Raw genomic sequence first — 27,989 nt, forward strand, 5'->3', positions numbered from 1 at the left:
TGTCCTGAAGACCACCTATCAACCCAGACTCTAGAAGAAGCTCTGCAGCACAAGTGGAATCAAGAATGAGCTCCGGGGGGCAGCATGAGCCAATAATAATAATGGCACCACTATAAACAATTGCCTGTGCCATGACGGGCTAGGGCCGACCATCAGGCTCACATGGAATAGCCTACCGGCGCTGTAGGCCACATGTAAGAAAAAAAAAAAAAAAACTTCAAAATGTCGTATGTATATATATTTCTTAACCCGTCCGCTGCAATTGGCACGGCTTTTGCCTTCACTGGTAACCTGGTAACATAATTATACTCCCAGGCCTTTCTCTGCCTCTGTGGTTGATAGTGGAGTGTTTTCCATGTGGTACTGGTGTGGTGGATATCCCTTCACTGGTAGCCTGGTAACATAATTATACTCCCAGGCCTTTCTCTGCCTCTGTGGTGGATAGTGGAGTGTTTCCCATGTGGTATTGGTGTGCTGGATATCCCTTCGCTGGTAGCCTGGTAACATACACTCCTAGGCCTTTCTCTGCCTCTATGGTGGATAGTGGAGTGTTTCCTATGTGGTATTGGTGTGCTGGATATCCCTTCACCGGTAGCTTGGTAACATACACTCCTAGGTCTTTCTCTCCCTCTATGGTGGATAGTGGAGTGTTTCCCATGTGGTACTGGTGTGCTGGATATCCCTTCACTGGTAGCCTGGTAACATACACTCCCAGGCCATTCTCTGCCTCTGTGGTGGATAGTGGAGTGTTTCCCATGTGGTATTGGTGTGCTGGATATCCCTTCAATGGTAGCCTGGTACCATAATTATACTCCCAGGCCTTTCTCTGCCTCTGTGGTGGATAGTGGAGTGTTACCCATGTGGTATTGGTGTGCTGGATATCCCTTCACTGGTAGCCTGGTAACATATAATCCCAGGTCTTTCTCTGCCTCTGTGGTGGATAGTGGAGTGTTTCCTATGTGGTATTTGTGTGCTGGATATCCCTTCACTGGTAGCCTGGTAACATACACTCCCAGGTCTTTATCTGCCTCTGTGGTGGATATTGGCGTGTTTCCCATGTGGTATTGGTGTGCTGGATATCCCTTCACTGGTAGCCTGGTAACATACACTCCCAGGTCTTTCTCTGCCTCTGTGGTGGATAGTGGAGTGTTACCCATGTGGTATTGGTGTGCTGGATATCCAGTCACTGGTAGCCTGGTATCATACACTCCCAGGTCTTTCTCTGCCTCTGTGGTGGATAGTGGAGTGTTACCCATGTGGTATTGGTGTGCTGGATATCCCTTCACTGGTAGCCTGGTAACATACACTCCCAGGTCTTTCTCTGCCTCTGTGGTGGATAGTGGAGTGTTACCCATGTGGTATTGGTGTGCTGGATATCCAGTCACTGGTAGCCTGGTATCATACACTCCCAGGTCTTTCTCTGCCTCTGTGGTGGATAGTGGAGTGTTACCAATGTGGTATTGGTGTGCTGGATATCCATTCACTGGTAGCCTGGTAACATACACTCCCAGGTCTTTCTCTGCCTCTGTGGTGGATAGTGGAGTGTTTCTCATGTGGTATTGGTGTGCTGGATATCCCTTCACTGGTAGCCTGGTAACATACACTCCCAGGTCTTTCTCTGCCTCTGTGGTGGATAGTGGAGTGTTTCCCATGTGGTATTGGTGTGCTGGATATCCCTTCACTGGTAGCCTGGTAACATACACTCCCAGGTCTTTCTCTGCCTCTGTGGTGGATATTGGAGTGTTTCCCATGTGGTATTGGTGTGCTGGATATCCCTTCACTGGTAGCCTGGTAACATACACTCCCAGGTCTTTCTCTGCCTCTGTGGTGGATAGTGGAGTGTTTCCCATGTGGTATTGGTGTGCTGGATATCCATTCACTGGTAGCCTGGTAACATACACTCCCAGGTCTTTCTCTGCCTCTGTGGTGGATATTGGAGTGTTTCCCATGTGGTATTGGTGTGCTGGATATTCTTTCAGTGGTAGCCTGGTAACATACACTCCCAGGTCTTTCTCTGCCTCTGTGGTGGATAGTGGAGTGTTTCCCATGTGGATTTGGTGTGCTGGATATCCCTTCACTGGTAGCCTGGTAACATACACTCCCAGGTCTTTCTCTGCCTCTGTGGTGGATAGTGGAGTGTTTCCCATGTGGATTTGGTGTGCTGGATATCCCTTCACTGGTAGCCTGGTAACATACACTCCCAGGTCTTTTTCTGCCTCTGTGGTGGATAGTGAAGTGTTTCCCATGTGGTATTGGTGAGCTGGATATCCCTTCACTGGTAGCCTGGTAACATACACTCCCAGGTCTTTCTCTGCTTCTGTGGTGGATAGTGGAGTGTTTCCCATGTGGTATTGGTGTGCTGGATATCCCTTCACTGGTAGCCTGGTGTGGTGGATAGTGAAGTGTGTCCCATGTGGTATTGGTGAGCTGGATATCCTTCACTGGTAGCCTGGTAACATACACTCCCAGGTCTTTCTCTACTTCTGTGGTGGATATTGGAGTGTTTCCCATGTGGTATTGGTGTGCTGGATATCCCTTCACTGGTAGCCTGGTAACATACACTCCCAGGTCTTTCTCTGCCTCTGTGGTGGATAGTGGAGTGTTTCCCATGTAGTATTGGTGAGCTGGATATCCCTTCACAGGTAGCCTGGTAACATATAATCCCAGGTCTTTCTCTGCCTCTGTGGTGGATAGTGGAGTGTTTCCATGTGGTATTGGTATGTTGGATATCCCTTCACTGGTAGCCTGGTAACATACACTCCCAGGTCTTTCTCTGCCTCTGTGGTGGATATTGGAGTGTTTCCCATGTGGTATTGGTGTGCTGGATATCCCTTCAGTGGCAGCCTGGTAACATACACTCCCAGGTCTTTCTCTGCCTCTGTGGTGGATAGTGGAGCGTTTCCCATGTGGTATTGGTGTGCTGGATATCCCTTCACTGGTAGCCTGGCAACATACACTCCCAGGTCTTTCTCTGCCTCTGTGGTGGATATTGGTGTGTTTCCCATGTGGTATTGGTGTGTTGGATATCCCTTCAGTGGTAGCCTGGTAACATACACTCCCAGGTCTTTCTCTGCCTCTGTGGTGGATAGTGGAGTGTTTCTCATGTGGTATTGGTGTGCTGGATATCCCTTCAGTGGTAGCCTGGTAACATACACTCCCAGGTCTTTTCTCTGCCTCTGTGGTGGATAGTGGAGTGTTTCCCATGCGGTATTGGTGTGCTGGATATCCCTTCACTGGTAGCCTGGTAACATACACTCCCAGGTCTTTCTCTGCCTCTGTGGTGGATAGTGGAGTGTTTCCCATGTGGTATTGGTGTGCTGGATATCCCTTCACTGGTAGCCTGGTAACATACACTCCCAGGTCTTTCTCTCCCTCTGTGGTGGATAGTGGAGTGTTTCCCATGTGGTATTGGTGTGCTGGATATCCCCTCCCAAGGTTCAGAACTTTACATTTTTCCTCATTGCATTGTAGCAGCCACTTTTTGTTCCACTCCTATATCTTTTTGATGTCTTCTTGTAGGAAATCCACAGTCAAGGGGTTAAAAATAGGCCTTTCTGACAAACTGTTGCAATTTTTATAACACTCTTACTTCCCTTATAAGATTATATTACGTTGTTTGTCTGTCCACAACACAAGTCCTATAGCAATACTTCCTCTCCACAACACAAGTCCTACAGCAATACTTCCTCTCCACAACACAAGTCCTACAGCAATACTTCCTCTCCACAACACAAGTCCTACAGCAATACTTCCTCTCCACAACACAAGTCCTACAGCAATACTTCCTCTCCACAACACAAGTCCTACAGCAATACTTCCTCTCCACAACACAAGTCCTACAGCAATACTTCCTCTCCACAACACAAGTCCTACAGCAATACTTCCTCTATACAACACAAGCCCTACCGCATTACTTCCTGCCCCAAACACAAGTCCTATCGCATTATTCCTCTCCACAACACAAGTCCTACAGCAATACTTCTTCTCCACAACACAAGTCCTACAACAATACAAGGATCGTAATGTTACGTCTACGTAAAGACGAGAAATAAGCAAACAGTGAGTGCTGGGCTGACGTAACCTTGCCTCGACGTACAGAGATCAAAGTGTGAATTGAAGTTACTTATACAAACATCTCGTAAGTAAGGTTGACAAATTATATTCCATCAGTTTAAATGACATAATCTTCCCTATACATACAGATCAAGGTAACATATGAAATGAAATGAGGTTACTTATACAAACATCTCGTAGGTAAGGTTGGCGTAACTTATATTTTGCTAGTTTAAATGACATAATCTTCTCTATACGTACAGGTCAAAGTAACATACGACATACGAGTTAATTGAGGTTACTCATAAAAACATCTCAAAGGTAAGGTTGGTGTACCTTATATTTTGCTAGTTTGAAGGATGTAATCTTCCCTATACATAGAGATCACAGTAACATACAACATATGAAATGAATTGAGGTTACTTATACAAACATCTCAAAGGTAAGGTTGGTGAACCTTATATTTTGCTAGTTTAAAGGATGTAATCTTCACTATACATAGAGATCACAGTAACATACGACATATGAAATGAATTGAGGTTACTTATACAAACATCTCAAAGGTAAGGTTGGTGTACCTTATATTTTGCTAGTTTAAAGGATGTAATCTTCACTATACATAGAGATCACAGTAACATACAACATATGAAATGAATTGAGGTTACTTATACAAACATACAAGTGAATTGAGGTTACTTATACAAACATACCAGTGAATTGAGGTTACTTATACAAACATACCAGTGAATTGAGGTTACTTATACAAACATACCAGTGAATTGAGGTTACTTATACAAACATGCCAGTGAATTGAGGTTACTTATACAAACATACCAGTGAATTGAGGTTACTTATACAAACATACCAGTGAATTGAGGTTACTTATACAAACATACCAGTGAATTGAGGTTACTTATACAAACATACCAGTGAATTGAGGTTACTTATACAAACATACCAGTGAATTGAGGTTACTTATACAAACATGCCAGTGAATTGAGGTTACTTATACAAACACCTCGCAGGTTAAGGTTGACATAACTTATATATCGTTAGTTTAAGAGACGTAATCTTGCCTATACGTACAGAGATCAAAATAACATATCTCGAGGGTAGGGTTCACGTAACTTGTATTTCATTAGTTTAAGGTTACGTATACTTACAATAACGTTGTAAAGAGGGAAAGAATAAAGGAAAGAAAGAAGGTGTGTTGAAAGGTCATCTTATCGCCTACAAACACCTAGAGACAAACATTGGGGTGAGGGAGGGAGGGAAGGGTAGCACACACACACACACACACACACACACACACACACACACACACACACAAATGAAATTATAAACACCAACCCACATACCCCAATCAAACACCTCCACACTAAACATCCTTTTTCGACCGTCCATGTTGAGAGAGGAGGAGGAGGCGGAGGAGGAGGAGACGAGAGTAGACGTGGAGCCGCCAGCGATGGAGTTGGCAGCTGTTCCTCCGTCCTTCCCTTCGGCGGCAAGGGTGACTTCTTGGCTAGGGTAAGGGAGGATAGGTTAAGTTAGGAGACATTAGGTAAGGCTAGGTGAGGTTAAGTTAGGGGAGGTCATGTAGTTTTATCTTTTAGGGTTCAAGGGCAATAAAACAAAAAAGGCATAAAAAACACTAGGTCCTGCCCCTGACCAGAGAGAAGGAAAAATGACAACGGGGCATAATTACCAGTGAGGGGGCGAGTCTCTCAAACTTGTCGCCCACCATCCAGTGATTGTACCTGGCGAACAGCATCATGAGGGCCAGGACCAGGTTGGCAAACTGCTTCACACGCTCTGAAAGACACAGAAACTGCTCAGCAAGGACTGTAGGCGGGCATCCTCAACACTTCCCCTCACATCAACTCTTTCCAAAGGCCAAGAAAAGGTATCAATTGCATTCTAATGACATGAGGTAATCCAGCTTTCCAGACAGACAACAGATTGAAAATAGACAAACTATGTAGAGGAAGCATTAGTTTGAGAAGGCTATAAGAAAATCCAGCAACAGATCAAAAATAGACAAACTATGTAGAGGAAGCATTAGTTTGAGAAGGCTATAAGAAAATCCAGCTTTCCAGACAGACAACAGATCAAAAATAGACAAACTATGTAGAGGAAGCATTAGTTTGAGAAGGCTATAAGAAAATCCAGCTTTCCAGACAGACAACAGATCAAAAATAGACAAACTATGTAGACATCTTTTCCAAAATTTCAAAATGGCGCACCTTCACCCTGCCTCGGAGTCCCCGCCTGGGGGGGGGACCACTCTATATACTATGATCAATAGTTTTAAGCCTGTAAAGAATAACCATTGTATAAAATGGAAATAAAGTTTCTGATTCTGATTCCTCTCCCTTCCCTTCCCTATCCTTTCCTTTCCCTTTCCATCCCTTCCGTTCCCTTCCTTGACCTTCCGTTCCCTTCTCTCTTCAATTTCCTTTCCTCTCTCTTCCCTTTCCTTCCTTGACCTTCCCTTCTGTTCCTTGACCTTCCCTTCTCTTCCCTTCCCTTCCTTGACCTTCCCTTCTCTTCCCTTCCCTTTCTCAGCCTTCCCTTCCTTTCCTCTCCCTTCCCTTCCGTTCCCTTCCCTCACTCACCTCAGCACTGCTCTTCAGAGGGTTGGTCAAGTTATACACAAGCTCGGAGGAGTGGAAGATGCACTGGTGAGGAGGCTGGAAGACCACGAGGGGCGGCGCCAGGCTCACCATTAGGCTGGGGAGGTACACGTGTTCCCCCTTGTTGCTTGCTGTCACCTCAAGCCGGTTGATCTTGCCTATGATGACCGAACTGTTATTGCTGGAAAGTGAGGTTAAGACAAGATTACAAGTGAAGTTTGAGGATGGAAGACTTGAACAGAGCTTGAGAACTTTGACACAGCTGAACCAATCGCATCTTAACACACATTCTCCTCCCATCCCCCTCGGACTCACCCATCCAGGAACGCCACCTCGGTCTGCATGTCCACTTTGCACACCTCCTCCTCGCACCCCTTGGCTATGCTCACCACCGTCTCCGCGCTGTTGAGAGCGTACAGGTTGAGAGAGAGAGAGAGAGAGAGAGAGAGAGAGAGAGAGAGAGAGAGAGAACTATCACTACAAGCTACAGAAACCCAGAGACAGAGACAGACAGAGACCAAATGAGAAGTAGACATAAAACAGCCATTATCAAGACACCTCTCCACCACAAATTGACCTCTCTCTTGGCCACTCTTTACTTTCGTCTATTATGGCAGCGGTGAGTAGCGGGCCTTTTTTTTCTATGCACTTTTTGTTGCCCTTGAGCCGTCTCCTTTGTTGTAAAAATAAATAAAAGCTACAGAAATCCAGAGAGAGACAGAGACAGACAAAGACACAGAGAGACAGACACACAGACAGAGAGAGAAAATGAGAAGCAAATAAAACATCAAGAGAGACAGACACACAGGGAGAGAAAATGAGAGAAAAACAGAGACAAAGACATAGAGAGACCCAGACAGAGAGAGAGAAAATGAGAAGCAAATAAAACATCCAGAGACACAGACATAGACAGACCCATCAATTAAAAGCCACAACCAGAGATAGAGACAGAGAGACATGCGAACAAAGAAAAAACAGGGTCACCAACTCACCAATCAGCTCCAGGGACGAGGAGTTCAGGAGACCGTACTCAAGCCTCATAATGATGTCACCGTCCGGGTCCTGCTTGTCCTTCTGCAAACACCACCAACAGCGAGGTAAAAAAAGTCGCCGAGTCAAATCCTACCACACCACACCACACCACATCCAGCCACACCACACACCACACCACACCATACCCAGCCACACCACCATACCCAGCCGCACCACACACCACACCACACCATACCCAGCCACACCACACACCACACCAAACCCAGCTGCACCACACACCAAACCCAGCCGCACCACACACCACACCACACCACACACCACATACCCAGCCGCACCACACACCACACCATACCCAGCCCCACCACACCACACCACAACCCACACCCAACCCAGCCACACACCACACCACACCATACCCAGCCACACCACACCACACCACACACCACACCATACCCAGCCGCACCACACCAAACCCAGCCGCACCACACACCACACCACACCAAACCCAGCCCCACCACACAACACCACACCCACCCCCACAACACACCATACCCAGCCGCACCACACACCACACCACACCACACCACACCATACCCAGCCGCACCACACACCACACCATACCCAGCCACACCACAAACCACACCCAGTCACACCACACACCATACACCATACCCAGCCACACCACACCACACCCAGCCACACCACATTACTCTCCCTTTTCCTTCCTTGGGATTTCCTTCCCTTGCTCTGCCTTCCCTTTCCTTCCCTTCCCGTTCTTGGGCTAGCCTTCCCTTCCTCTTCCTCCCCTTCCTCTCCCTCCCATCCTCTTCCCTACCTTGGTCACTATAACTACTGTAGGCAGACACACTTCAGAAGTGGATCTTCATGTGCCTGGCAATGTCTCTCTTTGTCTTAAAGAGCTTTCCACAAACATCACACTTGAACTCTCTAAGGCCATAGTGCCTGAAGACATGTCGATTGAGTGCCTGCTTCACACTGAACCTCTTCCCGCACTCTTCACACTCATGACTTTTACACCAGTGTGTGTAAGGGTGTGTGTATCAAGGTGACTCTTCAGGATGAATTTTTTTCCCACATTCCTTACATTCATAGTTCTTCACACCAGTGTGTGTAAGGGTGTGTCTATCAAGGGTACTCTTCTGGATGAATTGTTTCCCACATTCCTTACATTCATAGTTCTTCACACCAGTGTGTGTAAGGGTGTGTCTATCAAGGGTACTCTTCCGGATGAATTTTTTCCCACATTCCTTACATTCATAGTTCTTCACACCAGTGTGTGTAAGGGTGTGTGTATCAAGGTGACTCTTCAGGATGAATTTTTTCCCACATTCCTTACATTCATAGTTCTTCACACCAGTGTGTGTAAGGGTGTGTCTATCAAGGTGACTCTTCAGGATGAATTTTTTCCCACATTCCTTACATTCATAGTTCTTCACACCAGTGTGTGTAAGGGTGTGTCTATCAAGGTGACTCTTCTGGATGAATTGTTTCCCACATTCCTTACATTCATAGTTCTTCACACCAGTGTGTGTAAGGGTGTGATATCTGAGGCCATGCCTTGTGGTTAATTCTTTTCCACACTCCAGACACACAAACTTCCTCTCTCCTTTGTTGCTGGAGTTGCCAGCAGCCAGTTGCTTCATCTGGTGACCACTGACCCTCCTGCCCCCTGCAGCAGTCTGCTCCTGCTTGTCCTGGCCACTCATGCTGCTGTCCAGCCCTGCAGGTGAGGCGGCCCCAACCTTTTGCGGAAGCTGAGTGTGTTGTTGTTGTCCTCGTTCTTTCCTTGTTCTCTTTTCCTCCACACCGGCAGCCTAGGGTCCGTGGTCGTGGTCGAGGTGGACGTGCCCGTGAGAGCTCTGTAAAAGTGAAGGAATTCTCCAATAGTAATATTGCCAGAAGAATGAATCGTTCGAAGAATAATCCGTCTAGTAAGAAGGCGGGCACAAAAACCAAGGATACTGTTGGATCTGGCAAAACAAGCCTTGCGGCTGGGGCGGGATGATCAGCTGACAGGGGCAGACGATAGCGACGCAGATAAACAAACAGACACATGCCCAGTCTGTAAGGTTAAGGTTGGTGAGGAAGACAAGGCTCTAGGCTGTGAACTATGTGAAATGTGGCACCACATAAAGTGTGAGGAGGTCACTGAGGCAGTGTATAATTTCCTGAGCAGCAATCAAGTAAGTAAGATTCACTGGTATTGTACCAAATGCGATATTGTTGCGGGGAAATTGTTCAAACAAGTAACCAACACATCCAAGAGACAGGATAAAGTAGAAAGACGTATGGATGCCCTGGAAACTAAAACCACTGAGGCCTTAGAGGAGATCAAGAGTGATGTCAAGAGTCTGAAGGAGGAAATTAGAGATGATATCAGGTCTCAAGTGAACAGTGAGTTCAAATCTAGGATTGATGAAGTCAAGCAGAAAGTTGGGGAGGAAGTCAAGAGTGTGATTAATGAAGCAGTGGAAAGCAAAACAGTTGATATAACAGTCGACACGAGGAACAAAGCAGGGCGGATCCAGAAAATCAATTTTGGGGAGCCCGCTGGTAAAATTTCATAAGTTAGCGACAGCCTCAAACAGTGAAGACCAATGGATAGTGATGGCGGTTCTTTGCTTAAAATCCGCAGCTCCCGAGCAATCAACGTATATGTGACAAATGAATTTTTCTTGTATCTATATATGAAGTGCAATCAATATTAAGCTGGCAAGCAATAACAAGAAACAATTCAAATTGCACATCCGACCCGTAACAAGGCAGATCTGAACAGGTAGAAATCATCACCATACGATCACTCGAAGAAAACTAAATGTTTATTTCGATATGTAAGCAGCAAGGGTGATCATAATACAGGTCATATATAAATTACAAACCTGACCTTTACAAAAAGAGCTAATATGTGAAATTAGACGCAGCTGAAGATAAAAGGAATTCTTATAGGGCTTCTTTTACATGGGATTGAGGTAACACATTTGCAAAGATTGGCTGATCTAAAGAAATATATTTACAAATTCCCAAGTATTCAACAAGTGCCTCACCAAGCAAAGAGTAGTCGGCGGTTTTTTCGCGAATTTGCTTATCAATCTCTCGACTGAAATGGGGATATCATGGTGGACACAGAGGAGGGCAAGCCTGTTCAGGCGCTCTTGGCCGACGGTACTCCTCAGATGCTGGTGCTGGCGTGTGCCTGGGCTTCTTTGATCGTTTGGAAGACCGGAACAGATAATGCCCAGCGCTCCACTTCTACCTTCACGAGTGTCAGGGATTCAATGTCGAGCTCGTAGAGCTTTGCCACTTGAAGCACAACCGCATGCAACATCCGTTTCAGGGCCTTTGAGGAGTTGCTTGAGCTGAAGTGCGACAGGCACTGTGTCGTCACCGAACCGACTCTTCAACTCAGCCAAGATGTGGTCCACGAACGGAATGTACACCGCCCGGCGGTAGTACTCCTCAGCATTCTCGCACGGAACATTTGATCGCTGGGTCTGTCGTCCACAGAGTCGTGGCACAGGGATGGTGTCATGCGATGACCCCACCTCGACCAAAAGCTCTTCCGCTTTCGTGAACACGTCGTGAAAATGATTCTCCGCATCTGCTCTGAACTTGGCAAAAATGGTCTTGATGCCACGGCATCGGCTGACACCAGGTCGCCATCTTTCCTCTGATGTTTGGCTTGGCTCGAGAGTATGTGCCAATATACACTCCACTACAACCAGTCCAACGAGAAAGCAGGAAACATGTATGGCGATGAGAAGGAGCCCAGCGGTGGCGTCAAGTTCCTCCTCGAGAAAAACAGCGATGACAGGCAGAAATTCAACGAAAACCATCATTCTGTCATGCCTCTCAATCCACCTGGTGGGGCACAGGGGAACAAGCTTTTCGCACTTGGCCGAGGTAAGCTTGACAACCTCTGTGAAGCGGAGAGAGCGCATATTTGAAGAATGAACGAAGTTGTACACCTGGGTCAGTGTTTGAAGAGCGATCTTCACTTCCTGGACGTCACACGCCTTCGTCAGTACAAGATTCTGTCGGTGGCTAAAGCAGTGGATTGGCTTGGCCAGGGTGTACTTCTTCATGAGTACTGCGGCACACCCTTTGAATGTTCCCACCATGGCACTTGCTCCATCGAAACCAAGTCCCCTGCACTTGGCCATGTTCAATCCGAGGTCTTCAACGGTGCACAAAAGGAGCCAGGCTAAACCTTTACCGGTGAGGTCATGAGCACGCACAAAGGCAAGGAAGTCTTCCCTTATTTCCTCTTCCAAGTGCCGAATGATGATAGTGGCCTGCACTAAAATTCACTTTCTGCTTGCATGTGAGGAATGAGGTCACAAAGATTTTTTCCTAGGCCTTTAAATCTTGCTCTATAATATTCAATATATGATTCCGGAACTTAAATACTGAAAATAAATAAAGAAAATCCTGAGTTCTCCAGAAATGCAACAGAAAGGTACCAGTTTTCGTTTTGACTTTCAGAAAGTGGACATTTTAGCAGATGGGGGGGGAGGTCATCCAACACCCCCAGCCCCTCCCCCCCCTAGGAACGGCGTACTACGGCCCTGTACGAGTATGTAGATTGTTAGATGAGTGCGGGCCATAAGAGCGCCGCCCATTGTGCCCTGGCCCTGCAGGAGAGTGAAAAATTACATCAGACACCGACAAAATTTAAATCTTGCCTGCGCATCCCGTCCACCTCCGCATAGTAAAGCCCAAGGAACCATAGAGGAGGAATTTTTTAAAGTTTGGAGGACAGCGTCCAGAGCTATCTAGCGGCGGCCGGCTTCGCTCCCCAGCTCTCTAGCTTTTTAGGGGTATCTTAAATATATTTTATGTTTTCTCAATTCATGGGTATTTCAAATATTTCAGTTTTCCTAATATTTTATGGGGGACGGCCCGGGTCATCTGGCTCCCCATTCCCGTATCCGCGCCTGCATATGCCTACAGCCGACGACACATTCCGTATTATACAGTAGAGCCCCATTTAGCACGAGAATTAGGTGGATGAACGCGGTCGCGCTAACTGAATTCGCGCTAATTGAATAAAGTAACCAATATGAAAAAAGTTATTTGGTGCACACGTGGGTCTGACTTTTGGGTTTGATAATTACTCAAAATACGCAGTCATCAGTTATCGAGCCGTGATGGTGACTCTTGCGGCCCAAGGTGTTGGCGGCGGCAGCAAGTGGGTGTGACAAGAGTTCGGCCCCAGCAAAGGTTCGGCGGGCAGGGTGTGGGCGTGTGCGGGCGTCGTGCCCGGCCAGGCCGACATCAAACTCGTTATTATCGAGCGTGTTACGGTGACGGTGGCCACTCAGTCAATAGTGACGCCTTGCCTCATCTGCCCCGCCATGGCAGGTAATAGTAACGCCCCGCGGGGCCGATGCGGCGACGCCCCGAGGATGGCGGCAGAGGCGGCGGCGTGGTCGGGACACGGAGTGTGACAGTAGCTGCTGCGGCGCCACACGGGCGGCGATCTGCACCGCCCCAGCAGGAGGCGGCAGGTGAAGCGGCAGCCTCCGAGGGGGCCAGGGGGTAGGACGACGTTAGGGAGCATGAGAGACTGGGACCGTGGGTAGTGGTGGCGGGTGGCTGTTTTGTGGTGTGAGGCAGGCCACCCAGGCCACCGCGCATCATGGCGGCTTGGCGCAATTTTCAAAATTCAGTCGTGGTAGCTGTTCGCGCTAACTGAGGCTTTCGCGCTAATTAATTTTTTTCTTGATAGATGGTGGCTCGCGCTAATTGCGGTTCGCGCTAATTGATCTCGCGCTAAGTGGGGCTCTACTGTAGTTGCAGCACATTATAAGTGAGTCAGTTATGTACCGACTATCCACATACACTCAAGATTTTCTGATTTTTGCCCCCCCAGGAACAAATTTAGTGCAGAGGTGAAGGAAGATTTGGCAAAATCCTACAGGGATGTCTTGAAGACAGAGGCATCAAAGGTTTGCAGTGGGTCTAGTACTGAAGGAGCTACTGCTTTTGGGCTCCTCAATGCTCATAATGGTAAAGAACTGTTGGATAAAACTACCAATCAAGTACAAAATAGATTAGACAGGAAAAACAACATTGTCTTGTATGGTATCCCAGAGAAGGTGAAAGAGGGCATGAACTTGGCAATTAGGTCTGAAAAATTGAGCATGACAAGCTAATTTTCATAGAATTATGCAGTGAGATGGGCTTGACATGTTTGGACAGTGATATTGAGGAGATAAGACGAATTGGAAGATACAAGGGAGAAACAGAACAGAGTAGCCTACCAAGGCTCATAGTGGTGACTCTGAGAGGATCCTTGAAAGAAAGGATTATGAGATGCCAAAGGTGAAATATTTAGGAAGGTTGGTGTGTCTCATGATATGACCATTGAGGAAAGGAAAAGAGAGAAGGAACTCAGAGCAAATGCCGGAAAGAAAAACGTCGAGGAGAAAGATTCGAAACTACTATGTAGTTTTGGTCAGTGTTTTTGATAGTGTCTGTAATAGGAGAAAGCTGAAAGTAAATGTCAACAGAAGTAAAGTGACGGTTTGTGAGCGAAGTAGAAGTGAGGTTGTAGATTTTGTATGCCCATATAGAGTGGGAATTGAATGTGAAAAGAATGCAAAATAATTCTGAATGGTGAAGAAATGGAGGAGGTCAATGAGTTTACGTACCTTGGATCAGTTATGCGTAAGCATGGTGGTATGGAGGAGAGATAAGAGAAAGGGCATTGCAAGGAAGAAGGGTGGTAGGGTCTTTGGGATGAATCATGAATGGCAGAAGTGTGAGCATGGAAGTAAAGGGGATTTGAGAAATACAATAATAGTACCAACCTCACATATGCAAGTGAAACATGGGCCTGGAATGAAAGTCAGAGGTCTAGAGTGCAGGCAGTGGAAATGAGTTATTTGAGGAGTGCTTGTGGTGTGAGTAGAATGGATGGAATGAGTAATGAAAGTGTGTACGAGCATTTTGGAATGTGTCACAGGGGTGAAGGGAAGAAGTGTGGAGTGGTGGAAGAAGTGAAGCGACAGACCTTAAAGTGGTTTGGCCACATGGAGTGAATGGAGGAGAGTAAGATGACCAGAAGGGTGTATGTGAGTGAGATAGAGGAGGGAATGCTAGAGGACGACCTCCAGTGAAATGGAGGATAGGGTGCCAGAGGACGTTGGGGAGCGGGGGGAAAGATCTTTGAGAAACTTTGAGCAAGCAAGGAGGGAGTGTCTGGATAGAGAAAGTTGGAAGCTCTTCTGCCGTGGCCATCCCTTGGTGGGAGCTCCTAGGAGCAGGCGTCAATGAAATGATGAACGATGATGAAGAGGAAGTCCCTGGAACCGGCATATACTGAAGGTAAAAAGGTGGAGGAAGGAGATAGAGGAACCACAAGCATAATCCAAAATAAAATATGTACATCTGGGTCAAGTAAAAAAAGACTTTCATGTGTTACTTTGTAATGTCAATGTATTAACTAATGATAAGATAGTGGAGCTGGGAGCAAAAGTTGAAGAGTTACAGACACCCCCTCATGTGATAGCGTTACAGGAAGTCAAACCAAAAAATCATCGTTTTGATAGAGACATTGCGGAGTATAATAACTTTGAAGGGTATGAGAGCATTGGAAAAAATCTAGCACTTGAGGATAAGGGAAGAGGACTGTTAGTATATATAAATAAGGATATAGCCTATGACATTATCCAGATGAAAGAGGAAGCTTGCAAGTATATAGCAGTTAAGATCAAATGTAAAAATGAGGAACTATTGTTCACGTCTATTTATAGGAGCCCAAGCAGTGATAATGAAAATAACGAGAAAATACTGAAGTTACTACAAGAAACCAGCGAATACAGTGCAAGGCACAAAATTATTGTTGGAGATTTCAACTTGCCTAATACAGAATGGGGACACTTAACATGCAAATCTGGGGAGGACAGCCTTAGCCTGAGTCTCCTAGAAAAGGTCCGGGATTGTTTTTACACTCAGCACATACAGGAGATCACCAGATTCAGAGGGACCTGTGCTGGGAAACATATTAGCTCTGGTATTCACTGATGATGACACAACGTTGAGGGACTTAGAGATAACAAGCCCACTTGGGAAGAGTGACCACGGATGTGTTGGTTGTAAATGTGATATAGAATCACAGGACAGGAAGTGCAAAAGTAAAATTTATCTTTATGAAAAAGCGGATTTTGATCAATTAAAAGGACTGTTATCAATTGATTGGGACGTATACCTTGATACTCACGACATACATGAAATGTGGAGGAGATTTAAGCCGAAGTTACTAGAGGCTGTCAAAGTGTGTATTCCTCAAAGGGAATTCAGAGGTAAAGATACACTCAGGAAGAGGACAAATAAAGGCTTGGAAATATACAGAAGACTGTGGCCAAAGATCAAGAAGAAAAACGATATTGGAATAGATTGAGAAGAATGCAGGATGGTGGCATACATGGGTCAAGTGAATATATACAAATGCAAGAGGATTACCGGAGATTAAGTAATCAAGTTACAAAGGAGACTATAAATGCTATTAAGGACACCGAGAAGACCATTGCTCAGAATGTCCAAACAAACCCTAAGATATTCTGGAAGTACGTACAGTCAAAGACTAAGTCATCAGTGGGGGAATGTGACCTTTATACGAATACTGAAAAAACAGCCAAAACACAAAGCGACGAACAAAAAAGTGAGGGTGCTGGCGAACTTCTATAGTACTGTTTTTACCGAGGAACCTGATGGGATGACACCCAACGTTGATATTAAGAATGTTCCTCCCTTACCAATCATAGAATTTACATGTGATGCTATAGAAAGAGTGATCGATAAAATGCAACGTCATAAGTCTCCAGGCCCAGAGGGGTTGCACCCACGGTGATAAAAGAGGTGAAGGAATAATTTCCCGCCACTCAGGAAGATATTCATGTTGTCGCTGCAGAGCAATGAGTTACCTGAAGACTGGAAAATCGCGAACATCACACCGATCTATAAGAAGGGCGACAGAAATGAACCAGGTAATTACAGACCTGTGAGTTTGACCTGTGTCATATGAAAAATAATCGAAACCATAATAAGAGAAAAAAATTTGAGCGTTTGAAGAATTATCAACTACTCAGCAGAAAACAATACGGATTCATGACGGGCAGATCAACGGTGCTGCAGCTTATTACCGTGCTAGACAAATGGACGCAGTATCTGGATGAAGGTAGCGCTGTGGATGTTGCATATTGCCATTTTGCTAAAGCATTTGATAAAGTTCCACATTGGAGATTAATTGAGAAAATAAAAAGTTATAACATCAGGGGCAACATTTTAAACTGGATAGCAGCATTCTTGACAGAGAGAAAACACAGAGTTATAGTAAATGGAGAAGAATCAGACTGGCAAATGGTTACTAGTGGAGTGCCCCAAGGCTCAGTGCTTGGACCACTGTTGTTCATTATGTACATAAATGATCTACCAGATGTAGTACTCAACAGCGAATTATTTTTGTACGCTGCCGATACAAAGGTCTTCAGACAAACTGGTAAGAGAGAGGACTGTGTTAGACTGCAGGAAGATCTCTACAGGATGCAACATTGGTCGGGGAAGTGGTTGTTGGAGTTCCACCCTGAAAAGTGCAGTGCTATGAGGCTAGGAACATCAAATGAAGAAAAGGTCACATGCAACATGAGGGAGGAGCTAAGGGACATCACAGTGGAAGAGGACCTGGGAGTTTGGACTGATTGCGAGCTGAAGTTTAAAGAACACCGTGCAAGGAAAATCAATAAGGCTAACGGATTGGTCGGACTGATCCGACGTACATTTGTGACACTGGATGAGTCAGAACTCAAGTTATTGTTTATTGCCTTAGTTCGACCACACCTAGAGTATGCAAACCAAGCCTGGTCCCCGAGCAAGAAGATGGACATTGAGGCAGTGGAGGCAGTTCAAAGAAGAGCCACCAAATTGGTACCAACCTTGAAGAACTTGTCATATCCAGAACCACTACAGAAATTAGGCCTCCCAACCCTGTCATACAGACGATCAAGAGGTGATATGATAGAATTGTTCAAGATCATGAATGGAGTGTACGACAGTGACATATGCAGCGGCCTCTTCATGGATCAAAATTATCAAGCTACACGGGGACATAGTAAGAAGATATATAAACAACGTGCCAGGTTAGATATAAGAAAATATTCATTCTGTAATAGAGTGGTGGATATCTGGAACGGCCTCCCTGAAGCAGTAGTGAGTGCACCATCAGTTAAAACCTTTGAAAATAGGTTGAATAAAGCATGGAGATCACAGAGACAACTTGAGCACATGGTAGCCATTGATATTGGGCACGGGTCCAGACAACTCGACCACGGAGACCACCCGAACGGAGACACAGAGACCGGAGACACAGGCTTTGTTAGCCTCTTCCGGAATTCTTCTGTGAGTTTCTGTGACCGTCGGGTTCTTGTTGTTGGTGATAGTCAGGTTCGTTATGTTGACAGGTATTTTTGCTCCAAGGATAAGAACAGGACGAGGGTGTGTTTCACAGGGGCAGGGGTGGGCCATATATCAGACAGGACTGAGGCGTGTATGGCAAGCGAGGGATCGAACCCCATTGTCTTTCTCAGCTGTGGCGGAAACGGTTTCTCGTGTGCCAAGCGAGGACCTTCTCAGGAGTTTTAGAGAATTGTTAGGCAGGATACGTGACGCTGGTGGGACGCCAGTGTGTGGCGTCCTGCCAAGGAGGGGCGTTGGCGATGGATGGCTGTCCAGGGCGATAGCAGTGAACAGCAGACTTGCTGAGCACTGCGAGCGCAATGGGTGGCTGTTCGTCGACAATTGGGACCTCTTCTTTGGCAACGACGCCCTCTACGCCCGTGACGGGATACACTTGACGTTCAAGGGTGTTGAGGCTCTCTCAGACTCCCTTGAGCAAGCACTTGGTACCCTGAGGGATTTTTTAGTATAGGCGAGGGGGGAAGGAGTAATGTGAGCAATGGGAGGAGTAGTTGAAGAGGACATCTAGCTCATAATATAACCAGGCAGCTTAGAAGTAATTATAGGGGAGTAACAGAGGGCGGGCTAAGAATCTTCTATACTAACAGCAGGAGCCTCAGAAACAAGATAGACTTACTAAGGGGTGAAGCTTGTTCAGAAATTTTGACATAATAGTGATCACTGAGACATGGATAGACACTGCCAATAGAAATTTTAGATCAGAATTTGAAATAACGGGTTATCAGATGTTTCACAAAGACAGAAGGGGCAGAAAGGGGGGCGGAGTTGCGCTATATGTTAAAGACTCACTTAAATGTTTAGTTGACAATTCAGTCAAAACTAACATGGATTCAGAATCAGTTTGGGTGGACGTTTACAAAGGGAAAGAAAAACTAACTCTAGGAAGCCACCCAGCCTTAACAGGCAGGACATGAGTATATTACTACAGGAGATTGGCAGGGCGAGTAAGAGTAGAAATGTCTGCGTAATGGGGGACTTTAATTATAGGAATATAGACTGGGAAGACCTAGTGGGTGACCTGGAAGGCGAGGACTTTCTTGAAGTTATACAAGATAATTTCCTTAAGCAGGTAGTTACTGAGCCTACCAGAGGAGATAACATATTAGACTTAGTCCTAACCAATAATGGGAACTTGCTACGTGAGTTGGAGTTGAGCGAAGAGTTAGGAAATAGTGACCACAGAACAATTCGTTTTAGCTTAGACTGGGCGGTAACCGGCGAACCAAACCCAGTGTTAGTGCCAGATTTCAGAAGAGCAAATTACGAGGGGCTTCGAAGACATCTTGAAGGGGTAAACTGGGATAATTTAGGGATTCATGAGGGCCACAACGCGGATCGGAGAGCCAGGAGAACCAGGTAGAAATGTCTTACAATAATTTAGTTAGAGTAATAGTAGAGGGGCAAGGACAGCATATACCACAGCGAACACTTAGAAAAGAAAACAATGATCCTAAGTGGATGACTCGTGGACTAAAACACGAGATTGGGTTAAAGAAGGGAATTTATCAGAAAATAAAGAATGGTGAAACACATCTCAGGGGCCGGTACGTCGAACTATCTAGATTAGTTAAGAAAAACACCAGGATAGCAAAAAGGAACTATGAGATCAAAGTAGCAAATGAGGCGAAAAGTAATCCTAAGGGCTTCTTTCAGATGTATAGAACAAAAACATGGGAGAAAATTGGACCGCTGAAAACAAACACAGGGGAGCTAGTAGAAAATTAAGAAAATATGAGCACATTGTTGAACGACTACTTCCTTTCAGTATTCATACAGGAGGATCGAACGACTATACCGGAAAGGGTTCAGGTGTACGAGGGCGGGGATGGCGATAAGTTGAGGGATATAATCATTACCAGGCAAGTAGTTCAGGATGAGATAGATAAGCTTAAGAAGAACAAGTCGCCAGGTCCTAACGGGATATTTCCGAGGGTATTAAAGGAATTAGATGATGTACTCAGTGACCCACTAACCGACATCTTTAAGATGTCGGTAAATACTGCCTATGTGCCGAGCCTATGGAAAGTAGCTAATGTGACGCCGATTTTCAAAAAGGGGGACAAGTCAATTGCTTCAAACTATCACCCAATTAGCTTAACATCGGTTATAGGCAAGATGCTGAAGTCCATGATAGCCAGGAACATTCGGGAGCATTTAGAGAAACGTAGCTTAATTCACGACTCGCAGCATGGGTTCACAAAAGGTAGGTCATGCCTCACCAATCTCTTGTCCTTCTACAATAAAGTATTTGAGGCAGTTGACAGAGATGAAAATTATGATGTAATCTATCTTGATTTTAGTAAAGCGTTTGACAAAGTTCCTCACCAACGACTGTTGCTTAAATTACAGGCTCACGGAGTAGAGGGTAAAGTTTTGAACTGGGTCAAGGCGTGGCTTAGCAAGAGGAAGCAAAGAGTGCAAATCAATGGTAAAAGATCTGACTGGGGATGTGTTACGAGTGGGGTCCCACAAGGTTCGGTATTAGGTCCACTTTTGTTTATTATTTATATCAATGACTTAGATACAGGAATTAGTAGTGATGTTAGTAAATTTGCAGATGATACCAAGATCAGTAGAGTAATTGAGTCAGATCAGGACGCTAGTATTCTCCAGGGTGAACTCAACAGATTGTATGACTGGGCGGATAAATGGCAGATGGAGTTCAATGTAGGGAAGTGCAGTATTCTGAGTGTAGGTAGGAACAACCCCTCACATAACTATTGCTTAAATGACACTCTCATAAGCAGGTCTGTGTGCGAGAGGGATTTCGGGTCTTAGTGAGCACTGATCTCCGTCCAAGGGCACAATGCATTCAAGCTAGAAATCGAGCAAATACGGTACTGCGATTTATTTCAAGGAGCGTAAGCAACAGAAGCGCCGAAGTCTTCCTCAAACTATATTTAGCATTAGTTAGACCTCATCTTGACTATGCGGTTCAGTTCTGGCCACCTTACTATAGAATGGATATCAAAATGTTAGAATCGGTGCAGAGGAGGATGACTAAGATGATTCAGGGGTTGAGAAACTTGCCATACGAGGAAAGACTCAAACAGTTAAACTTGCATTCTCTAGAAAGGCGAAGGGTGCATGGAGACATGATCGAGGTTTATAAATGGATGAAGGGCTTTAATAAGGGAGACATTCAAAAGGTTTTGTTGGTAAAAAACCGGTAGGACACGAAGTAATGGGTTTAAACTGGATAAATTCAGATTCAACAGGGACACAGGCAAAAATTGGTTTACAAACAGGGTGCTGGATGAGTGGAATAGGCTTAGCAGTCACGTGGTGAGTGCCAATACAATTGTCAGATTCAAAAATAGACTAGATAAATTCATGGACAGCGATATTAGGTGGGGTTAGATACACGGGAGCTTAGGGTCAAAGGAGCTGCCTCTACAGAATGGACATCAACTTGCTAGAATCAGTTCAGAGGAGGATGACCAAGATGATTCAGGGGCTGAGGAACCTCCCATATCAAAATAGGCTGAAACATCTAAACTTACATTCACTAGAGAGCCGAAGAGTGCAGGGAGATCTGATAGAAGTATTCAAATGGGTCGAGGGTTACAACGGCAAAACTTAAGAATAACCACTCCAAACCAATATTCGTAGTAATTTAGCACGTGAAAGAATTAGTATTATAATGCATTTTTGTATACGTTTTACCTTGGGGAGGGGCCAGGGGGGCAAGCCTCTTTAATTATAGAGTTAGGTGGCTTGGATTTTCTAAGTCCATTGTTATTGTTTCACAACCGCCTCTATACACAGACTGAGCCTCATACCTGCCTTGCAGTGCACCCTACAAACTAGTTCCTAAGTCAGTAATATCCAAAATGCGCATGGATTATAACGATTTCGGACAAAAAAACGGTCTTTTAAGAGTTTTAAGTTATTTTTTTCTCTATATTAAAGCAACTAATGCCGCAGCAATTTGTATTTTCTAATGAATTCGTAAAATGTTACTACGTGAGGGTATCAGCGGCGGCACCTAACGGTGGGTTCCTGAAGTCAGTTGTTTTCAAGCCGCCATAATGGATGGAAGCCCCGACACTCACTCCTGAAAATATCCGTCTACTTTACCTTTCAGTAAGTGTTAACTGAGTATTTAACCTCTTTATTGGTGTGCATGTAGGTTGACAAAAGGACCGATTACTATCCCAGTACCGGGTCCAACAAAGACACGGGCGTGTCAAGTGTAACATATGGTGTGACAAGCACGTGTCAGAAAACAAACGGATATTGTTCAATGCGCGATACTTATAGTGGAATTTGAGTAAAATGGAGGCCAGGGTCATACGTAGCAGTCGGTAGGTCACTCCCGCGTCAGTTAACATCAGGAGCGTCAGTTCGATCTGGATGACAGCTGTCACAAATCTGTTTTATTTTGTACCTTAAACTACTCGGTAAAAATTATCTAGCATCAACTTACAAGAAGTGGACGGGTTAACCGTCAGTATTGTACCATATGTAATTATGAAACATGACATTTCCCAAGAGTTGCTCGACTACGATTGGGGTGGTGGGGTGGGGGTTCAACTACGCTGACCATCCAATTACACGCCTTACACTCGTCAACAGACCCGCTGCAGCGGCTACTACGTTATATAGGAATAGATTACAAGAGTATACGTCAGGGAATTTCCTTTCTTTAGAGACTAGGGATTTTTCCTGATTTTGGGGATTTTTGTAGGGACATTTTGAAAGCCCATTTTTCAGTGATTTGGCCGTCCACCACCAAAACCACTGTTCCCTACAGGGATTAATCGAGCTAACGACCACCAAAACCACAGCTCCCTAAAGGGATTAATCGAGCTAACGCCGCCGCCGCAAAATAGCTCGCATTCATTACCTACCGTATGAAGCATCACTAGGTCTTCATATATTTTTTTTCTACAAACGTTTGGTTAGCGACGGTACGCTTGGTTAGCAACGGTACGCTTGGTTAGCGTTGGTACGCTTGGTTAGCGATGGTACGCTTGGTTAGCGATGGTACGCTTGGTTAGCGACTAGCCCACGCATGTGAGACCAGGTCCACCACGCGTGGTTATTTTTTTTTTAGAACACGTAGCCCAACGCTGCCGTGCTGAGGGCCGGGTATAGCCCGGGCCTGTTCAGCCCGAGTCCCGGATGACCTTGAGTCATGGCTCAGGGCTGTTTTGGGGTGGTTAGCCATGGTATGCTTGGTTAGCGATTAGCCCACGCATGTGAGTATACGGTAGGGATTTTCCCTACTTTCGAGACTAGGGAATTTTTCCTGATTTAGGGATTTTTCTAGGGAAATTTTGGAAGGCCATTTTTCAGTGATATGGGCCCAATACCCCGGTTCCCCACATTTCCCCAGGCTTGTCTTGGGGGATTGGGGGGGCTGGGGTGGTGGAGGGGGTGGAGTGGTGATTCTTAAGATTTACCCAGCAATCACATAGTTAGTGCAGGGACGATAGCTTGTTTTAAGAGTAGACTGGATAGCTACATGGACGAGGACGACAGGTGGCAGTGAGGTGTGGGTGCAGTAGGGTGACGGGGTACTGGATGCGTGCCTAGTACCGCCGGTATAACGAGGATCAAGCCTCTACCTGTAACCCCTGTAACTACACCTCACCCATCGTGAGTAGTGGGGGGGATTCTGGAGCTGCCCTGTGTAGGCCACCCGGCCTCTTGCAGTTTCCCTATGTTCTTATGTTCTTATGAGTGGAGGGCGGCCTGTCTTGTGCAGGACAGCTTACCTACTTCTGCTGCATGAGAAGGTTAAGACTTCCCGGCGGCGGTGGTGGAGGTGTTGTCCTGGCAGTGTTGGGGCTGAGGGTGTCGCTGGCCAGCAGGTCCCCAGCGCTGGCCCGTGGGTGTGGAGCCTTCGTCGTCTTCTTCTTCTGGGGTGTTTTAGGGGGCTGGTTGGGCAGGGCCAGAAGGGATGCTGCTCGGGCCTCGGCGCGTGCTGTTGTTGTCACCTGGCAGTGTTGCCAACTGGAACTTTCCGCTACACGCACGAGCCTCAAACACGCTACATTGGACCACAAACGATACAAATTGTAAATATATTTCCACATCAGACGAAATAATGTTATCTGCTGGTTACTGTATAGCCAGGTACCCAAGGCATCTTTTCTCGTGAATAATAACTTATTAGATTCTAATCAGTTTGGCTTCCGTACGTAAGGCTCACTCAGTTGATGATCAGCTCCTTCTAACATATTGTTATGCCGGACGTGTTACTTGGGTTCCGTGTCGCCGTCAGGAGACTCCGTGGGAGGGAGATATGTAAACACTTTGCACAGCTTCTGTAGTTTAATATTCTTCCCTAGTAGTACACTTCACTCGGACTCTTCACTTACCACTAGCTTACTATGACTGGGACTCTCTCGCCCTCTTCTCCTATATATATCCAGAACAGTACAGTCTAGAATGTTACAGTATATTTTAGATCATACAAGAACATGTAGCAAAAATATGTGCGAGTTGGCAACACTTCCCGCCTGGCGCCTGGCTCGCCTTGCTCCCCACCCCCTTGCTCGTTTCTCCGGGAGCCTTCTAGAGGCCTATGGTCGCCGGGGGAAGCTTCCAGCGCAACACTATCCCCCCCTCTTAATTGTGATCGTCCCGATCACACACTTAACTATATACAAACGTAAGAGAATTAATCAAAAACATAATAATCGTCGTATCGCTGTGGACGCCTGCGTTGTCTCTGTCTTCTGCTCGGTGCCTCCTGCGCGTCTGTCTCCTGGTGCGCCTCGTCGTCGTCCGCTTCTTGGGGTGTCCCTGGAACATCTGCCGAAGCCGGGAGGTTATCTCCCTCGGCTGAAAGGTCCAGAAGGCTTAGGTCGTCGTCGACCTCCTCTCGGTCCTGGACGTCCCTTGCGTTTTCGTCGGCTGCTGGGTGTCTGTAGTTGTTCCAGGTGTAGTTTCCCGGACCGTGGTACCTCCATAGGCGGTTGACGTGGACAACTTTCGGCTTGGTCTTTTCCGTTCTCCGGAATCGGTAAGTCACGTCGGAGAGGCGTTCTAGCACAGTGTAAGGGCCTTCCCAGGGGCTCTGTAACTTCGGAGACTGTCCTTTCTTCCTCTGCGGGTTGTAAAGCCAGACTTGGTCTCCTTCCTTGAAGTTAACGTGGCTTGCCCTCATATTGTAATCGCGCTACATGGCCTCCCGGAGAACTTCAAGGCACCTCGGACTTGATGGTGCACCTCTTCCAGCCGTTCCTCTAGTTGACGGGCAAAACTGGAGGCGTCCCTTGAAGGTTTTCCAGGAGGCCTTCCTGTCAGTAGGTCCACCGGCAATCGCAGCTCACGTCCAAACATCAGCTTTGCCGGTGAATACCCCGTAGTCTCGTGGGCGGCAGACCTGTAGGCCATGAGGAGCGCAGGCAGCTTCTGATCCCGTGAAGACTGATCATTGTTGCATTGCTTGGCCAACTCCTGGCCCAACGTCCAATTAAACCTCTCCACCATTCCATCTGACTGTGGGTGCAGAGGGGTGGTCCGGGTCTTCTTGATACCCAGAAGCTTGCAGCACTCAGCAAGGACTGTTGACTCAAAATTCCTTCCCTGGTCGGAATGGAGCTCGTTAGGCACACCGAAACGACAGAAGAACTCCTCCACCAAAACCTTGGCGATGGTAGTGGCTTCCTGGTCAGGGATGGCGTAGGCTTCCGGCCACTTGGTGAAGTAATCCATTGTAACGCAGATGTACCTATTTCCGTTCGTCGTCAGAGGCAAGGCTCCTGCTATATCCACTGCCACCCGTTCCATGGGGGCTCCAACCTGGTAGAGTTGCAATGGGGCACGGTGACGCTTCTTGGGGCCCTTCTTTGCACAGCACACCTCACACGCGTGACACCATTCTTCCACGTCCTTCCTCATGCCAACACAATAGAACCTTTGGCGCAGGCGACTCAGTATCTTCTTTACCCCAAGGTGTCCGCTGGTGATGCTGTCGTGCATTTCTTTCAAGACGCCTTCCCGGGACTTCACAGGTAGCACCGTGGACCAGTAGTGGTCAAGACCATCATGAGAGACCCAGCGTCGCTGCAACACCCCGTCGTCTATTCGAAGAGTGTCCCACTGAGTCCAGTAATTCTTGGTGGTAGGGCTTTCTCTCGAGATGACTTCCCACCCAGGTCGCGTTGACGACTGACTCAGCCACTCCATAATTGGTCTCAGATCTCGGTCCTCCCGCTGCAGTTTTCCCAAGTCTTCCCATGGCACCTCCGCTGTCTGTTCCACTGTAGTGCGGCGGCACATATTCTGGACGCTTTCCGTCTGGAGGCAATGTTGACACTCAGGTTGGCAGGGGCGCCGGCTCAAGCTGTCCGCGTTACCGTGTGTTAGCCCAGATCGGTGCACAATAGTGTAGTGATGCTGCTCTAGTTTACCTATCCAGCGAGCAAGCTGGCCCTCAGGGTTTTTCAGTGACTTCAACCACCGCAATGCAGCGTGATCCGTGCGGATGGTGAAAGTTGCACCGTACAGGTAAGCATGGAAAGTCAAGGCTCTTGACTACTGCCAGGAGTTCTTTCCGGGTCACGCAATAGTTTTTCTCGGCTGGGGTGAGCTTCTTGCTGAAGTAGGCCACAACCCGTTCCATGTCGGCACATGCCTGAGATAGCACTCCACCAATCCCCTCATCACTGGCATCACAATCCAGTATAAAAGGCTTAGAGGGGTCTGGGTAGGTGAGTACGGGCGAGCTGATGAGGGCCTCCTTGAGCTTCTCAAAGGCAACCTGAGTTTCCGCTGTCCACTCAAACTTGCGCCCCTTCTTCGTCAGGAGGTGCAGTTGTGCAGCAATCGTAGCGAAGCCTTTCACAAACCTGCGGTAGTATGAGCACAACCCGAGGAAGCTCCGCAGCTCCTTCACGTTGGTGGGTGTCGGCCAGTCCCTTACCGCAGCCACCTTCTCAGGATCAGTGCGTACTCCAGCCTCGCTCAGGATGTGTCTCAAGTATTGGACCTCCTTTTGGAACAGACAGCATTTCTTCGGGCTGAGCTTATGGTGTGCAGCTCTAAACCGGGCGAAAACCTCTGATAGCCTTTCCATCTCCTGCTCGAAGGTCTGGCCAAAGACAATCACGTCGTCGAGGTAGATGAGTGCCGTCTTCCAGTGAAGTCCCTCCAGCACCCTCTCCATCAGCCGCTCAAACGTGGCCGGCGCGTTGCACAGGCCAAAGGGCATGACCTTAAACTGCCACAGGCCTTGACCGTAGGAGAAGGCTGTTTTCTTTGTCCTGTTCCGCCATTTTGACTTGGTGATACCCAGACTTCATATCCAGTGTTGAAAACCACTTGAGCCCACCAAGGCGTCGAGCGTGTCGTCGATCCGTAGGAGTGGGTATGAATCCTTGATGGTGAGATCGTTGAAGGCTCGGTAGTCCACGCAGCACCTGAGGAACCGTCCTTTTCCTGACGAGCACTACAGCACACGCCCACGGGCTGCTGGACCGCTCTATTAACCCCTGTTGCCGGAGATCATCCATTACCTCATCCATCTCCTTGCGACGGGCTGGTGGCATCCTTCGAGGAGCTTGCTTCACTGGGCGGTGGCTACCTGTGTCGATGTGGTGCTCTACCAGGTCCGTACACCCCAAGTCCAGGTGTCCTGTGGAAAACACATCTGCATTCCTCACGAGAAGCTCCCTGAGCTGTTCCACTTGGGGCTCCTCTAGACACTTGGAGCTCCTGTCAAACAGGTCGCGCAGGTAGTCGGGCAGCTCCTCCTGGGGCTTCGTCAGGGTTCTCCTGCAGACACAGGTTCTCGGTTCCTGGTCGATCTCTTGGCACAACCCCACCATGGTCCCTTGTTCTATTTTCTTTGGACTG

General features: G+C 46.9%; 3 protein-coding genes across 48 annotated transcripts in view; 1 reads left to right on the top strand and 2 right to left on the bottom strand.

The window, feature by feature from the left end:
• The window catches only part of LOC126984354 (putative protein TPRXL), a 120,731-nt gene extending 115,756 nt beyond the window's left edge, over window positions 1-4,975 (top strand). Inside the window, exons 7-9 of the mRNA XM_050837966.1 lie at window positions 4,231-4,350; window positions 4,593-4,713; window positions 4,745-4,975. The gene's annotated coding sequence lies outside the window, so the exon portion shown is untranslated. The remainder of the gene's footprint in view (window positions 1-4,230; window positions 4,351-4,592; window positions 4,714-4,744) is intronic.
• The window catches only part of LOC126984846 (uncharacterized), a 262,672-nt gene that overhangs the window by 188,416 nt on the left and 46,267 nt on the right, over window positions 1-27,989 (bottom strand). For 18 of the 46 annotated variants that reach the window (XR_007737948.1, XR_007737946.1, XR_007737947.1 and 15 more), the window contains exons 3-6: window positions 7,679-7,760; window positions 7,002-7,088; window positions 6,669-6,867; window positions 5,759-5,865 (exon numbers count right to left, since the gene is read on the bottom strand). The exons of 8 other annotated variants lie outside the window; for them this stretch is intronic. Coding sequence is in view for 1 of the 38 variants with exons in the window: in XM_050839051.1 (XP_050695008.1) it covers window positions 5,857-5,865; window positions 6,669-6,867; window positions 7,002-7,030 (237 nt within the window). In the remaining 37 variants the exon portion in view is untranslated. Of the gene's footprint in view, window positions 1-5,752; window positions 5,866-6,668; window positions 6,868-7,001; window positions 7,089-7,678; window positions 7,761-9,536; window positions 9,560-14,868; window positions 15,024-27,989 lie in introns of those variants that run through there. 20 more of the 46 variants (XR_007737973.1, XR_007737972.1, XR_007737975.1 and 17 more) reach the window with 6 other exon arrangements.
• LOC126984355 (uncharacterized) overlaps window positions 1-27,989 on the bottom strand; it is a 227,601-nt gene that overhangs the window by 98,080 nt on the left and 101,532 nt on the right. Inside the window, exon 4 of the mRNA XM_050837967.1 lies at window positions 23,900-24,174. The gene's annotated coding sequence lies outside the window, so the exon portion shown is untranslated. The remainder of the gene's footprint in view (window positions 1-23,899; window positions 24,175-27,989) is intronic.

This window comes from Eriocheir sinensis, chromosome 57 (genome assembly GCF_024679095.1).
Source record: "Eriocheir sinensis breed Jianghai 21 chromosome 57, ASM2467909v1, whole genome shotgun sequence".
NCBI lineage: Eukaryota > Metazoa > Arthropoda > Malacostraca > Decapoda > Varunidae > Eriocheir > Eriocheir sinensis.